Source organism: Microcebus murinus, chromosome 18, assembly GCF_040939455.1.
Source record: "Microcebus murinus isolate Inina chromosome 18, M.murinus_Inina_mat1.0, whole genome shotgun sequence".
In the NCBI taxonomy this organism is placed as follows: Eukaryota; Metazoa; Chordata; class Mammalia; order Primates; family Cheirogaleidae; genus Microcebus; species Microcebus murinus.
In genome coordinates, this window is record NC_134121.1 from 29,298,050 (window position 1) to 29,314,704 (window position 16,655).

General features: G+C 38.2%; 1 protein-coding gene across 1 annotated transcript in view; it reads left to right on the forward strand.

Moving 5' to 3' along the window:
- The window catches only part of PPM1D (protein phosphatase, Mg2+/Mn2+ dependent 1D), a 55,455-nt gene that overhangs the window by 18,839 nt on the left and 19,961 nt on the right, over positions 1 to 16,655 (forward strand). Inside the window, exons 2-3 of the mRNA XM_012775863.3 lie at positions 1,376 to 1,604; positions 9,566 to 9,690. Coding sequence (XP_012631317.1) covers positions 1,376 to 1,604; positions 9,566 to 9,690 — 354 coding nt within the window. The remainder of the gene's footprint in view (positions 1 to 1,375; positions 1,605 to 9,565; positions 9,691 to 16,655) is intronic.

A 16,655-nucleotide genomic window follows, 5' to 3' on the forward strand; every position in this document is an offset into this window, starting at 1 on the left:
GGGTCTCGCTCTTGCTCAGGCTGGTTTTGAACTCCTGACCTTGAGCAATCCGCCCGCCTTGGCCTCCCAAGAGCTAGGATTACAGGCGTGAGCCACAGCGCCCGGCCCAAAATCTTTAATTTTTAATTTCTTTTTTTTTCGTGTTTTTTCTTCTTTAGCTAACCTTCAGAGATGGACAAGCTACTGTTAAGATGGCAAAACTGTGTCAATAGTTTAGGCGCATGCTTTGATTAATTATACTGCTTCTTTGAGATATAATAAACAATACTTTATTTTTTATTTATTTATTTTTTTGAAACAGAGTCTCACTCTGTTGCCTGGGCTAGAGTGCCATGGCATCAGCCTAGCTCATAGCAACCTCAAACTCCTGGACTCAAGCGATCCTCCTGCCTCAGCCTCCCGAGTAGCTGGGACTACAGGCATGCGCCACCATGCCCAGCTAATTTTTTTTCATATATATATATTTTTAGTTGTCCATCTAATTTCTATTTTTTTTTTTTTTTTTTTTTTTTTTTTAGTAGAGACAGGGTCTTGCTCTTGCTCAGGCTGGTCTCTAACTCTTGACCTTAAGTGATCCTCCTGCCTCGTCCTCCCAGAGTGCTAAGATTACAGGCGTGAGCCCCCGCCTGGCCCATAAACAGCACTTTTGGTTTGAAATCGGACATTTCGTATTTAATGACCTAATTGTTTAATGTTACAGAATACTTCAGAATTGTTGAATGACAGTGGATTTAATTAAATAATATAGGAGTTGTAATTGAATATATGGAGATTCTGCCTCTTAATATTTGAGTTATGCCAAGTTTTTTAACCATTCAAAGTATTGATTTTCTCATCTGTAAGATGAAAATATTGGGGATAATCTTATGTCTCATAGGTTTATTACAAGTACTGCTTGAGATAGTACATGTACTCTTATTACAGAACCTGGTATACAGTGATTGCGCAATAAATGTTAAGTTATGAATATTCAAAATAATTATTTCAAAAAGTAACTTTCTCAGAAAATCTTTTTGAAAAAAGATTAATGAACAGATGCTAAGTGTTTGGCTAAGTGATATAAAAACTCTTAACATATCCTTGCCTCTAAATGTAGTTAGGACTAAGTTATGTGGAAGTAGTAAATCTATCCTGTAATACGTTTCTCTTAGGATTGGTTGATTAGGTGTATTATAATTTCATTTTTTATAACATTTTATTGAGGTATTGATTGATACATTAACAATGATCCTTTCTGAGTAGTTTTCATGGTATTTAAATTTTTTCCTATGCTAATTCAAATATTAACATACTCATTCAGGATATGTTGCCATTTGTCTGACACTGTATTAATGTTTATACCTGGAAAAGTAAAATATTTTATTTCTTATTACAGCGGAATGGCCGAAGACTATGACAGGTCTTCCTAGCACATCAGGGACAACTGCCAGTGTGGTCATCATACGGGGTATGAAGATGTATGTAGCTCATGTAGGTGACTCTGGAGTGGTTGTCGGAATTCAAGATGACCCAAAAGATGATTTTGTCAGAGCTGTGGAGGTGACACAGGACCATAAGCCAGAACTTCCCAAGGAAAGAGAACGAATTGAAGGACTTGGTGGGAGGTAATCATTCAGTTGTTTTGTCTTTCTTGGTTTTTTTTTTAGTCGTTTTATGGTTTACTAACCAAACTGACCTAACTTTTCCCTTTTAATGAAGTTACTTTCTTAGTATTATGGTTTTTTTACTTTGCTTAATGTTGTACCCATATGCATTCATATTTATCTCATTTTTATGAATTGACTTTTACTTCTAATAATGGCTCTAAAGGGAAATAATATTTCAGTGGGCCATAAGGAACAATACATACAAGGTTTTCACATAAATATGGATCCACATGACCTTCAGAATCTGAACTAAACAGCCCTTAGAGTTCCAAATTCCACTTGATTCTGGTTTGGGGAAAGAGTTAAGTTAGAATTAACCTTAGGCTTTTTTCTTTGTTTTCAGATTTGCTGCAAACCTTTCCAATCAATATTTTCTGTTCTTTGTTTCAAAGTGTAGTGTCTCAATGTGTAGGCAGTTTGTACACTAGGAACTGAAATTGACTTCAGCATTATATTTTTATGATTCAACTTAAACGAAAGATTATTCTAACATCAAGGGAGTGAATAACATGAGAAAATTAAAAAATTATCCAAATTCTGATTTTTTAAAGTTGAGGGTCTCAGACAAGTTAAGTAGATAGAATCCAATATTTTCTAAATAATCTTAACAGAAGCCTTCCCATGATTTTACTACTTACCTCCTCTTTTTTGCTTTTATTAAATCAAAATTGGAGGCTGGGTGCAGTGGCCAATGCCTGTAATCTTAGCACTTTCGGAGGCCAAGGTGGGAGGATTGCTTGAGGTAGGAGTTTGAGACCAGTTTGGGTAACATAGTTGAGACCCTGCCTCTACCCCCCACCCCCAAAATAGTAATAATAAATCAAAATTGGTCTTTTTCAGAGAAGTGACAAACTGGGGAAAATAATTAACATCCTTAAACTATAAGTTCATCAAATCAATAAAGTACTAAAGCACTGCCACCCCTGACTAGATAAGGAAGTTTGAATAGCAAAAATAATGCAAAAAAATAGTAAATATTTGAAAAAAAATGTTAAACATTATTAAAATGAAACTCCATTTCCTGCTGTTGGGTTAGCAAAGGCTAAAAAACCAAAAAGATTCCCCTCAATGTTTTGTTGAAATGGGAACACATACTAATAGCTTTAAATGTTTATTGACTCAGTAATTTCAGGAATCTCTTGTGAAGAAGAAATCTGAAATGTGGACAAAAATATTTGAATAGAGTTATTGATTGCAGCACTGCTTAATGACTGTGAAAGGCTGGAAGTAACTTGCAGGCCCAACAGCTGGAGAATGGTTAAGTATATTTAGTACATATTCATAATACTGAATATGGGCCGGGCGCGGTGGCTCACTCCTGTAATCCTAGCACTCTGGGAGGCCGAGGCGGGTGGATTGCTCAAGGTCAGGAGTTCGAAACCAGCCTGAGCAAAGCGAGACCCCGTCTCTACTATAAATAGAAAGAACTTAATTGGCCAACTATTATATATAGAAAAAATTAGCCGGGCATGGTGGCACGTGCTTGGAGTCCCAGCTACTCGGGAGGCTGAGGCAGCAGGATCGCTTGAGCCCAGGAGTTTGAGGTTGCTGTGAGCTAGGCTGACACCACGGCACTCACTCTGGCCTGGGCAACAAAGAGAGACTCTGTCTCAAAAAAAAAAAAAATACTGAATATGGTATAGCCACTGAAAATAATGTTTGTAGATAAATTTATTAAAATCTTAGTGTTTTGAAAAATTTCAAACCTCAGTAATGATGAGTAGTATAATGAATTCCCATATATATAACAATTTTTTTTTTTTTTTTTTGAGACAGAGTCTCGCTTTGTTGTCCAGGCTAGAGTGAGTACTGAGGCATCAGCCTAGCTCACAGCAACCTCAAACTCCTGGGCTCAAGTGATCCTACTGCCTCAGCCTCCTGAGTAGCTGGGACTACAGGCACGCACCACCATGCCTGGCTAATTTTTTCTATATATATTAGTTGGGCAATTAATTTCTTTCTATTTATAGTAGAAACAGGGTCTTGCTCTTCCTCAGGCTGGTTTCAAATTCCTGACCTCAAGCAATGCACCTGCCTCGGCCTCCCAGAGTGCTAGGGTTACAGGCGTGAGCCACTGTGCCCAGCCTATGTTACAATTTTTTAATGATAAAGGGAAATGCTTATTGGATCACAAAAAGCAGGTTGTAAAGTTATTTTTGTAGTGTTAGCTATGCAGAGACATGGGAATAAAATGGAAAGATTCTAAATGTTTACAATATTTGGAGTGGAGAGTTTATGTATATGTTTATTTTTTTAAATGGTGACATTAATTTGGTTAAAATTCAAATAGCATAAAAAGAGGATATGTTGGACCTAAGTCCCAGCCACCTAGGAGACAGGCATGAGAGGATCAATTGAGCCTGGGATTTCAAGTCCAGCATAGTGAAACTCTATCTCTTAAAAAAATGAAAATAAAAACACAGGAGATATCATGAAATGTCTTTCAGCTACTGCTTTCACACAGGCCATCTGGTGTTGCTTCACTTACGGGCCAGTAAGTACAGTATTACTGTACGTCATTCAATAGAGAGATTTATATACAGTCAAATATAAGATGAAGCTGTATCATGTACAGATAATACCATCATGTATTTAACTAGTTTCCTGTTGAAGGGTATTTATTTCTAGTTTTTTTGTTACTGCAAATACTGCTATAAAAGGAAAGATCCTGCATATGCATGTTTTTGTACACCTACAAATATATTTGTAGTATCATTTCTGAGAAGTGGAATTGCTGGGTCAAAGAGGAATGTTGTTTTGATTTTGATAACTGTTTATCTCCATAGGGTTTGTACCAATTTACACTTTTACCATCAATGTATATGAATCCGTTTGACAAGATAGTTGTAGAACTTTTTGATCATATCCAACTTCAGGTTAAAAAGACATTTCAGTGATTTTTTTTTTTTTTTTTTTCAGTGATGTTTTAATTGGAATTTATCTTATGAAAAAGGTTGAATATCGGCCGGGCGCGGTGGCTCACGCCTGTAATCCTAGCTCTCTGGGAGGCCGAAGCAGGCAGATTGCTCAAGGTCAGGAGTTCGAAACCAGCCTGAGCAAGAGCGAGACCCCGTCTCTACTATAAATAGAAAGAAATTAATTGGCCAACTAATATATATATACAGAAAATTAGCCGGGCATGGTGGCGAATGCCTGTAGTCCCAGCTACTTGGGAGGCTGAGGCAGGAGGATTGCTTGAGCCAGGAGTTTGAGGTTGCTGTGAGCTAGACTGACGCCATAGCACTCACTATAGCCTGGGCAATAAAGTGAGACTCTGTCTCAAAAAAAAAAAAGTTGAATATCTTTTTTTATGTGTAGGAGCCATTTGTATTTCCTCTTTTTTTTTAATATTCTCTGTTCATTTTTGGAGAATGTTGTTAGCCTTTTTTTACACATTAATGTGTAGGAGCTACCTATACACTAAAGAAATTAGTGTAATGTATGTGATGTGAGTTTTGGGTATTGTTTTCAGTTTGTCTTTTTTTTTTTTTTTTTTTTTTATTGAGACAGAGTCTCACTCTGTTGTCTGGGCTAGAGTGCCGTGGCATCAGCCTAGCTCACAGCAACCTCAAACTCCTGGGCTCAAGTAATCCTTTGGCCTCAGCCTCCCGAGTAGCTTGGACTACAGGCATGTGCCACCATACCCAGCTAATTTTTTCTATATATTTTTAGTTGGCCAACTAATTTCTTTCTATTTTTAGTAGGGATGGGGTCTCACTCTTGTTCAGGCTTGTTTTGAACTCCTAACCTTGAGCGATCCTCCAGCCTCGGCCTCCCAGAGTACTAGGATTACAAGCACGAGCCACCATACCTGGCCTTGACATATTATTGTTACCCAGTGTCCATAGTTTACATTAGGGTTCATTCTGGGTATTGTACATTTTATGGGTTTTGACAAATACATAATAACATGTATCCACCATCATAGCATCATGCCAAGTAGTTTCACTACCTTGAAAATCCTCTGTGCTCTGCCTTTTAATCCTTCTTCCTTTATTCCTGGCAACTACTGATATTTTTACTGTCTCCAATAGTTTTGCCTTTTCCAGAATGTCATATAGTTGGAATCATATAGTATGTAGCTCCCATGCATGATTTTGTAATATATGCATTTTTGTTTTGGAATATATTGGTTCACTGAGTTATGCAGATCTTCCAAATATTGAAATATTTTATTCTACAGTATCATATCCAATCATGCAGTCTCTCAAAATTCTACTGTATATAAATGGTCTTAGTATTATTACAAAAACAATTTGACTTTGCAGACTACCTCAAAAAAGTTCTGGCAATACCCCAGGAGACTAGAACCACGTTTTGAGAACCACTTACCTAACACTTGTATGATTTCATCCTTTATATTTTAATATTCAGTCCCTCTGAAATTTTAAAATCTAAGCTGTGTAGTAGAGATACAAGTTAATGTTTTTTTCTAGATGACTACTAGTACCCACTTGAACAATTATATATCTTTTCCTTGCTGAGTAGCAGGCTTAAAACCCTTCTTCAGTGGGAATTTACCCTCTTCTTGCACTGTTTCTCTGATTAAGATAAACATGGTATGTCAGCTCTGTTATAAGTTAACATTGCTTATTGTAGAATGACACTTGAATGGAACTGTATCTTGGTAATTTTTTTAGTACTATAATTTTTAAAATTGAGACTTCATTATAATTCTTAATACTGGTAGGCATGATTTCCTTCTCATTAATCTTCCTTTTAAAAAAACAATTTTCTTAACTATTCTTTATTTTTTGACTTGAATTTTAAAATTATACTTTTTAAAAATTTAATAACGTCTTAAAAAAGGTTTTTTGATTTTTTTTTTTTTAAATCACCTAAAATACCATCTGGACAGTTGGACAGAGACTCTTTGCCATTTGGGAGGAGGAGATATCTTTTTGCAAAAATTGAGTCATTTTATTATAAGTTATTTCCTCACTTCCCTCTGTCCCAACCTAGGCAACTGGCCAGTGTTCTGTTTTTCCAGCCTTCTGTTGTTGCTCGGTCAGCTCTCTGCATGTCAGGCTGTTCCTTTTTATATGCCTTTTAATCATACAGAACAACAACAGGGAGAGCAGTAAAAGCAGCTTCTTTTATAACATTGCTTTGGTTTTTTGTTTTTTTTTTTAATCTTAGATTTAAAACTCCTCCTGTGTTTTAACCAGTACCATTAAATTTATATTTTGTTCCTCAGAAACATAGAGACCATAAAATCCTTAAATGTCAAGAGAGCTCCTGGTATAGTTATGTTGGAAACAGCTATTGTAATTATTCAAGTATTAAGCATTAACTTCTAGGGAGCAGTTTTAGGAAAGAACAATAGGGCTTTAAGATGTTATGAAGGCAAAAGGTTGACATCTCTTCTCATCATAACTCTTAGATAGATTCTTATAAATGGCAGATTTAGTCCTTACTCTGCTGTTTGCTTTTTGAGGATCGGCATTGAAGAAACCATAATATAACAAAATGACTGCCTTTGATATTTTAACTCTTGTTATGATCTACATGTTGATTTCGGATCTTAGAATTAAACTAGTTCTCAAAAAAGATGGTAAATGAGCAACTCTTTGGAATTTCTGTTCTATCTTAATTAACATTTACAATATTTTCAGTTCATTCTGTACTTGTTTCATTCCTCAATTGCACTGTCCAATATAGTCACCACTAGCTGCATATGGCTGTTTAAATAAAAAAAATTAAATAAAATTTAAAAATCAATTTCTCATTTGCCTTAGCAACATTTATAGTGCTCAGTAGCCACATGTGGCTGGTGGCTACTGTATTGGGTAGTGCAGAATCATTGTAGGAAGTTTCATGAAATAGAGCTATTCAAATCTCCTGGCCTGCCCTCTTCAGATGAACTCGTCTTCTACTTTAGAAAGAAGATTGACGCTGTTCTTCAATATTCATGTTTTTCTTGGCTTAGAGGAAGAGTGATCTTTTCTCATTTATACATTTTATACCTTTATTTTGCTTCCCTTAGGACTTTTATTCCATTTATTCTTTCCTCTCTCTAGCGTCTTCATTCCTGTAAAGTTAGAGCAGAGATGAAAAAGCCAAAGATGGAGGAGAATTGGCTGTGGCTGCTCCATAGGTATAGGACATTTCATAGTGACATTCCTTTGGAGGTGGTCACCATGATCTATTCTATCTTTGACTTTCCATATCTTAAAGTCATTTTAGTTTTAGTGCAGATATATTCAGTGTTCATCAGTTTTAGAGGGATAAAGTCATGCTACTTAAAGTCACTGTAGTAAACTATTAAGAATAATAAGAGACTAACATAATATATATACACCAGGATGTCATATTACCATTATTTATTTATTTGAGACAGTCTTACTCTGTTGCTCAAGCTAGAGTGCCGTGGCATCAGCCTAGCTCACAGCAACCTCAAACTCCTGGGCTCAGGCAATCCTTCTGCCTCAGCCTCCCGAGTAGCTGGGACTACAGGCATGTGCCACCATGCCCGGCTAATTTTTTCTATATATATCAGTTGGCCAATTAATTTCTTTCTATTTATAGTAGAGACGGGGTCTCGCTCTTGCTCAGGCTGGTTTGGAACTCCTGACCTTGAGCAATCCGCCCGCCTCGGCCTCCCAGAGTGCTTATTATGTTTTGATTATAAGTTTTTTATTTTTGATGCAGAGTCTCACTCTGTCACCCTGGGTAGAGTACAGTGGGGTCATCATAGCTCACTGTAACCTCAGACTCCTGGGCTCAAGGGATCCTCCTTGCCGCAGCTTCCCTAGAGCTGGTACTATAGGTGTGTGCCACCATGTCTGGCTAAATTTTATTTTTTGTAGAGATTGGTTCTCTGTGTTGTTCAGGCTGATCTCAAGCTCCTGGCCTCAAATGATTCTCTCACTTTGGCCTCCCAAAGTGCTAGGATTATAGGTATACACCATCACACCCAGCCAGGAGGGTTTTCTTACTCTATAACTCCTAAATCTGTATCTGTATGGCTGATCTGTTTCCCAGAATCTAGTTTCACACTTCGAATTACGGAACTATCTAAATACATAGATATTTCTTCTGAGGTATTTCCTGTACATTTCTCAGATCAGAAATATTAAATGTGGGCAGGGTGTGGTGGCTCATGCCTGCATTCTTAGTACTGGCATTCTGGGAGGCTGAGGCAGGAGGATAGCTAGAGGTCAGGAGTTTGAGGTTGCAGTGACCTGTGGTGATACCACTGCACTCTAGCCAGGGTGAGAGAGCAAGACCGTGCCTCCAAATAAATAAATAAAATAATACGTACATACATACATACATATATAAATTAATTAATGAAACTGAAGTACTATTGTGTTTCCCCATCCCCAACTGAAACCCTCAGAACTATATAACCTTTCCTTTTCAATTTCTCTGATCACTGTTTAATCCCTCTCCATTTATTTATTTATTTATTTACTTTGTTTATTTTTGTTTTTTAGAGACAGGATCTTAGGCTGTTGCCCAGGCTGGAGTACAGTGGCCTGATCATAGCTTACTGCAGGCTTGAACTCCTGGCCTCAAGCCATCCTCCTGCCTCAGCCTCCCAAAATGCTGGGATTAAAGGCATGAGTCTCAGTCTCCATTTATATAAGCTCTTCTTCCTGCCTCCCAATTTTTTTAGTCATTAAGTCATCTCTCTCTCTTTTTTTTTTAACATGGTATTTATGTTTATTTTTCTGCACATTATTTCCATTCAGTTCTGTCTGGCGTACTTAAGTAATCTCCACATTCTCCTAATCTATTCTATTGTATCTTTCCTTTTTGAACAGAAACTTTGGCTTATGTATTTTTATATCTGAAACAGATAAGTCCTTATTTTGTGATAATATAATTTCATTTTTTAGTTAATGCATTGAGCTACCTTAGTTCTTACATTTTAATCATTTGGAGTATTTATGTGAGCTCTATTTATTTTTTAGTGTGATGAACAAGTCTGGAGTGAATCGTGTAGTTTGGAAACGACCTCGGCTCACTCACAATGGACCTGTTAGAAGGAGCACAGTTATTGACCAAATTCCTTTTCTGGCAGTAGCAAGAGCACTTGGTAAGTAGGACTTATATCTGGTGAAATCATACTGGATTTACTATAATATATGGTGGTAAAATGAGACAAGCCTGAGAACTAAGCCCTTACTTGGCATGTGGTGAGGGTAGAGGTGCGATGATATTATATTAAATACTGTAAAACCTAATAGAGCTAGGCATAGTGGCATGTGCCTGTAATCCTAGTTATTTGGAAGGCATAGGTGGGAGGATTGTTTGAGCCCAGGAGTTTGAAATCAGCCTGGGCAACATAGTGAGATCCCATCTCAAAAATGAATGAATGGGCTGGTCCAAAGGTAGTGAGTTATCTCACGTGATTGTTCACAGTCAGTTACAGATTGAACTCCTTGTTCTACTACTTTCCCCCCTCCTCACTACTGCACTTGACTAGTCTTAAAAAAAAAAAAAAAAAAATGAATGAATGAATATTATTTGCTGAAAGAAAGGGGGGAAAAACATAATTGAAGGGAAGGTTAGGGTATATATTTCAGTGCCAATTGTGCTTTGATCATGAGTCATATTGAATGTTTTGCTAATTTCCATCTTATACTTAGGTAAGTATATGCATGTCTTAAAACTTTTTAAAAATATCTTTATCCCTTAACATTCCTTGTAAGACCCTTCAAAGCTCATTTTCCTTTGGCTAGCAAAGTCAGCTGTCCATGATAAAATAAAAATAGTTATCTTTCTGATCTCTACCTGGTTTTGGAAGGAAGGCTTAGAAAATTATAGCTATTGAGATATGTTACATTGGCTATGCTAGATTGGGTAGTTTTTCTAAAGGAGATTTCTCTGAATAAACATAAATTTATACCTTCTTTCTTCTGATAGATATTTAAATACTGACTTGGTGCCAGGCATTATAATACACTTTGGAGATATAATAAGGATATACTCTTGCCCTTATGGAGTAGAACCATGTGGTTGGGGATACAGGCAATAAAGAAAGAAGTTTATAAATGAAATAATCACAAAGTGGGAAATACATAAAAGAAATAAAGAGTTCATGGGGGAGGGGCCTAAATACTTGTATGCTCTGGCCCCAGGCTGGGATCTTTCTGTCCTTATACAGTAGCACAGTTTTTCTGTGTGTGGGTGGAGGGCGTAGGCACTCCCCTAAATAGCCATTCCTTGGTCCCTCACACATCCTCTAAGATTGAGTTAGTAAACGCTGTAAAGGGCATGCGAATTGACCTCCCTGCCAGTAGGTGGCTCTTGCCAAAAGCAACAAGCTGCAGTGTTGTCTTGGGGTCCTGTGATTGGCTCTAGTCTCTTGAATGCCTCAGGTGTTGGGTGGGGCACTGGAACTGCCAGTTTTTGAGCTATCTTCCAGCTCCTGCATTCTGGTGGAATGCTGACCCACAGAGACTAGTGGCCCATACTGAGGAACCAACTCAACTGGTATTGCGACCCCCACCCAAGAACCAACTCAGCAAAGAAGACAATTTCAACGTCCCTAAGGTTCTGCCCCAAACCCAGCCAGTTAGCAGACCCAATTGCCTAGTCTTTTGCTGCCAAATTAACTTTAAAAACTTTCTCCTGGCCAGCAGCCTGAGCAAGAGTGAGACCCCTGTCTCTACTAAAAATAGAAAGAAATTAATTGGCCAACTAAAAAATATATGGCAAAAAAAATTAGCTGGGCATGGTGGCGCATGCCTGTAGTCCCAGCTACTCAGGAGGCTGAGGCAGTAGGATTCCATGAGACCAGGAGTTTGAGGTTGTTGTGAGCTAGGCTGACACCACGGCATTCTAGCCCCTAGTCCCAGCAACAGAGTGAGACTCTGTCTGAAAAAAAAAAAAAAAGAGGTGAGGTCTTGCTATGTTGCCCAGGCTGGAGTTTAGTGACTGTTCACAGGTGTAATCATGGCACACTACATCCTTGAACTCCTAGGCTCAAACAGTCCTCCTGCTGGACCACAGGCATACACCACTGTGTCTGACTCAGGAAGTGTTATTTTAGCTGAGATTTGAAAGCTGAAAAGGAGCTAGTCTTATGAAGATTTTTTGGAGGAATATTTCAGGCATGGATCCTGAAGTGGGAAAGAGCTTGGCATGTTCTAGGAACTGGTGAGGTGGAAATGGGTCTCATTTGTGGCAGATATTTGCATTCTCATCTAATTGCAGTGGGAATGGGAAGCATTAAAGGATATTAAGCTAAGAAGTAACATCTGATTCACCTTTTAAAAAGATCATTCTGGAACCAGGCACAGTGACTCATGCTTGTAGTCCTAGTTGCTCAGGAGACTGAGGCAAGATGATCGTTTGAGCCCAGGAGTGTCATGCTGTAGGGAGCTATGGTCATGCCACTGTATTTCAGCCTGGGTGACAGAGTAAAACCCTGTCTCTCAAAAAAAGTTATTCTACCTATTATGTACTGTCTCTTATTGATCTTTGATCAAATCTACATAGTCCTAATCTTCGAGGAGTCTGTAATCTAGTGGAGGGAATAGATAAGAAACAAATGAGAAAATCATTTTTTAAAGTGTCATAAAAGGATTAAACAAGGTGATATACCAGTAATTTCTGGGAGGGATAGAGGGTGGCAGAGGAGGTGTACTTTAGAGAGGATGATCAAGGAGCATTCTTTAAGGAGGTAGTATTTGAGTAAGACCTGAAGGAGAAGAAAGGAGTCAAGGAAAAGAGCAATCACAGCAGAGCCATAGCAAAGGTCCTTAGGCAGTTGGTGGACATTTGATTTTTTGTGGGAAGCAATGGTATCCAGCATATATTCTCTCTTCTTATTAATTAACACCTTCATTTCCTCTTGGGAAATTATCTTTCTTACTAAATAATCCTAATTTGAGCATTCCTATTTAGAGTCCTTTTATAAAATGTATAAAAGGTCAGGCATATGAGCCCAACTAGGCCAATTAGATTCTTTTTTTTTTTTTGAGACAGAGTCTCGCTTTGTTGTCCAGGCTAGAGTGAGTGCCGTGGCGTCAGCCTAGCTCACAGCAACCTCAAACTCCTGGGCTTGAGCGATCCTTCTGCCTCAGCCTCCCGAGTAGCTGGGACTACAGGCATGAGCCACCATGCCCGGCTAATTTTTTTATATATATATCAGTTGGCCAATTAATTTCTTTCTATTTATAGTAGAGACGGGGTCTCGCTCTTGCTCAGGCTGGTTTTGAACTCCTGACCTCGAGCAATCCGCCCGCCTCGGCCTCCCAAGAGCTAGGATTACAGGCGTGAGCCACCGCGCCCGGCCCTAGATTCTTTATTCTAGGATTTTAAATTTAAATCTAGTAAGGCCAATTTTTTTTTCTTTTTTGAGACAGTCTTGCTCTGTTGCCCAGGCTAGAGTGCTATGGCGTCAGCCTAGCTCACAGCAACCTCAAACTCCTGGGCTCAGACAATCCTCCTGCCTCAGCCTCCCCTGCCTAAACCTCCCGAGTAGCTGGGACTACAGGCATGCGCCACCATGCCTGGCTAATTTTTTTCTATATATTTTTATTTATTTATTTATTTTTTAACTTTAAATTATTATATATTATTTATTCATTCTTTTTTTTCTTGCCACCATGCCCGGCTAATTTTTTCTATATCTATATATTTTTAGTTGGCCAAATAATTTCTTTCTATTTTTAGTAGAGATGGGGTCTTGCTCTTACTCAGGCTGGTCTTGAACTCCTGACCTCAAGCTATCCTCCTGCCTCGGCCTCCCAGAGTGCTAGGATTACAGGCGTGAGCCACCATGCCTGGCCGACAATATTTTTTTAAAAAAATGATTGTAATGAATTCATCCTAATGAGATTGGCTTCCTTCAGCAGCTGCCCCATTGATAAAATTGGGTTTTCTTTCTTGGTTGCTTGGAACTCTCCTGTTTCCATACCTCGTTCTCCAGCTTCTTGTCTATTCATTGAGCTACTTGATTTTAAGTTGCCTTTTGGCCTAAAGTTAACCTGAGCTGGAAGTTGTTGTCTGCAAGCAAAGTATCTTAATACAGGAAGGGGAGAACCTGGTGTCTTTGAGGAACGGTAGTGAAGCCAGTGGGAAAGGGGGGAGGTAAAGATATAAAATGAGGGTGAACATGTGGACGCTTAACAGATTAGGAAGGATTATGCAGGCCAAAGTAAAGAGTTTGTTGAAGACATGGCTGGGCAGGAACTAAATCCTACAGGTCTTTCTAGACCATGGTAAGAGATTTGGATTTTATTTTATTTATTTTTTTGAGACAGTCTCACTTTGTTGCCCAGGCTAGAGTGAGTGCTGTGGTGTTAGCCTAGTTCACAGCAACCTCAGACTCTTGGGCTCAAGCAATCCTGCTGCCTCAGCCTCCCGAGTAGCTGGGACTACAGGCATGCACCACCATGCCCGGCTAATTTTTTCTATATATATTAGTTGGGCAATTAATTTCTATTTATAGTAGAGACGGGGTCTTACTCTTGCTCAGGCTGGTTTCGAACTCCTGACCTCGAGCAATCCACCCACCTCAGCCTCCCAGAGTGCTAGGATTACAGGCGTGAGCCACCACGCCTGGCCTTGGTTTTTATTTTAAATATTTTTGAGAAGATATTGAAAAGTAGGAGAGAAAATATACCATAGTAGGTAAGAGATGAATTTTGAAGCCAAAATGCCTAGGTTCCATTCCCCATGCTGTTTGTTATTGTGTAAACTTGAGCATATTACTTAATATTTTGTGACACAATTTTTCATCTGTAAAATAGGGCTTGATAATGCTATTCTTTTAGTCTGTTTTTTTTTTGTTTTTTTTTTGCTATAACAGACTGTCTGATACTGGGTACTTTATAATGAAGAAAAATTTATAGGCTCACAGTTTTGAAGGCTGGGAAGTCCAGTATCCGGGTGCTGGCATCTGGCAAAGGTCTTCTTGTTGTATTATCACATGGCCAAAGGAAAGAGGGTGAGAGAGCAAGACAGGGCTGGACTTGCCCTTTTATAATGGCACCAATCCCACCTATGGGGGTGCATTTCTCATGGCCTAATCACCTCTTAAAGGTCCCACTTCCTGATACTGCTGCAATGTCAATTAAATTTCAGCAGAGGTTTTTGGAGGGGACAAACATTCAAACCATAGCAGGTACCTACCTCATACTGCTGTGAGTATTGGATGACCTAATACATGTAAAGTACTTAGAATAATGCCTGGCACCTAGTAAGGGCTCTATAAATGTTAGCTATTGTTAAAGTAGGGCAATGACAAGATCCCATTTGTTTTAAAAGGATCACTTTGGCTGCTACATAGCTAAAGTTGTAGGAAAATAAAATTGGAGGCAAGGATATCACTTAGAGGCTTGTTGCAATATTCTAGGCACTTTATATATTTTAATAGATTGTAGAAATAGAGGCTGTCCAAGTGACCCAGGTCATTCATTCATAGTATAAGCATTTGATACAATTGTTCTTCCAATTGTTAGAAAGGAAAAAGCAGGGAAGGTGATAAGCTATTACTTACATTTCAGATAGATGGTAAAATTTTGGATTGACTACTGCCATTTATAGCAGAAAGGGTTTTTTTATGAAGAATTCATTGGACTGAGGGCAGGATCTTACTCCAGGTTTAAAAGTAAAGTGAACCTTCAACTTAGAAAAGTAAATACTGGGTTATTTTGTATACATGAGTGTGTGTGCCAAGCATTTCAAATAAACCTTGAAATCCTTAAGTGATTGTGTAGAGGAAGAAAAGGAGAAGGAGTGGTAAGAGGCAGCAGGAAAATCAGCTGGTTTTTCTGGCACAGACATTCCAGCTCAGTCCAGTGATACTCTAGAGTAATTCAGACAAGTAATTCAGTTCCTGCTTGAATGTTTTCAGTAACCTGAATGTTTCAAAGTACAAACTCTTTACTTTATTGAACAACTCTAATTGTTTATTGTGAGTTAAAAATCTGCCTCCGTGAATCTTTCAGATATTTGGCCTTCGTTTTGTGTGCTGAAACAAAACAGGGCAGTGTGCTTATTTTGCCTGTTGCATAATGACAATTATTTATCTATTTAAAATTGGTTGACCTGTCTCTAGTCTCTCCTCTGCTAATTTCAGATCCTTCATTATACTTGCCATGTCCCTCTAGATTTTTCCTTCAATAAATGTGGTTCCAAAATTGAGGACACTGCAAAATGTGGTCTGACCATTTTGAAGTACCGTGGAAATATTTAGTTTTATCTCTACTAATAGAGTCCTGTAATCCTGACTGTTGTTAGCTTTCAGTAGTCATATTACATTGTTGGCTAATTGAGCTCATATCTCCAGATATTTTTCTTAAGAACTGCTTATGAGGTCATTTTTCTATTACATACCCTGTTGGTTTTTATTGGGGTGGTATAAGAGCCAGGAAACAGAGACTGGATAATGGCAGCATTAGGTGAATTCCCTTGTAGAACACCTTTGGTATTGATTAATAGATTAGTGTGTATTTGGAGGGAGAAATCTTGATATATGTGATCCTGTGTTTGGTCCATAGCTTTTTTTCACATTTGTTAACTAGCTGGGGAAAGAAATAGAGTGTACAGTTCTTGATTTTGTATATTACACAAATATTCAAAAGTTCTTAGGCAGCAGGATATTAACATTGTCTTGAAGTGTCTCTTCACAGACTTTTTTAGTTGGAAGGAAGAAAAAATAGTACGTAGGCAGTAGAGGAGTCAGGCAACACTTTGGATGATCGTAATTAACCTCACTAATGAGGTTTAAGTACAGAACATTAACAATGTTTGGAAGATACCTGCTTTCATAGCAGCATTTCATATGAAAAAGAACTAGGGATGTTTTTGTAGTTGGTTAGTCATAAGCATAATATAATCCAACAGTGTTAAATGTAACTCAGCCACAAAAAATAATGCAGTTTTAGAATGCAGTAATAGTAGAATATTCAGAATAAGGAAGTGGTTATGCCACTATGCTTTGTACTTAAAAATACATCCAGAGGAGGGTGACCAAATTGAACATGGTCCTAAAATCATATTGTAGAAGAAAGAAAACAAATTGAGTGGGATTTTTTTGGTGTGCTA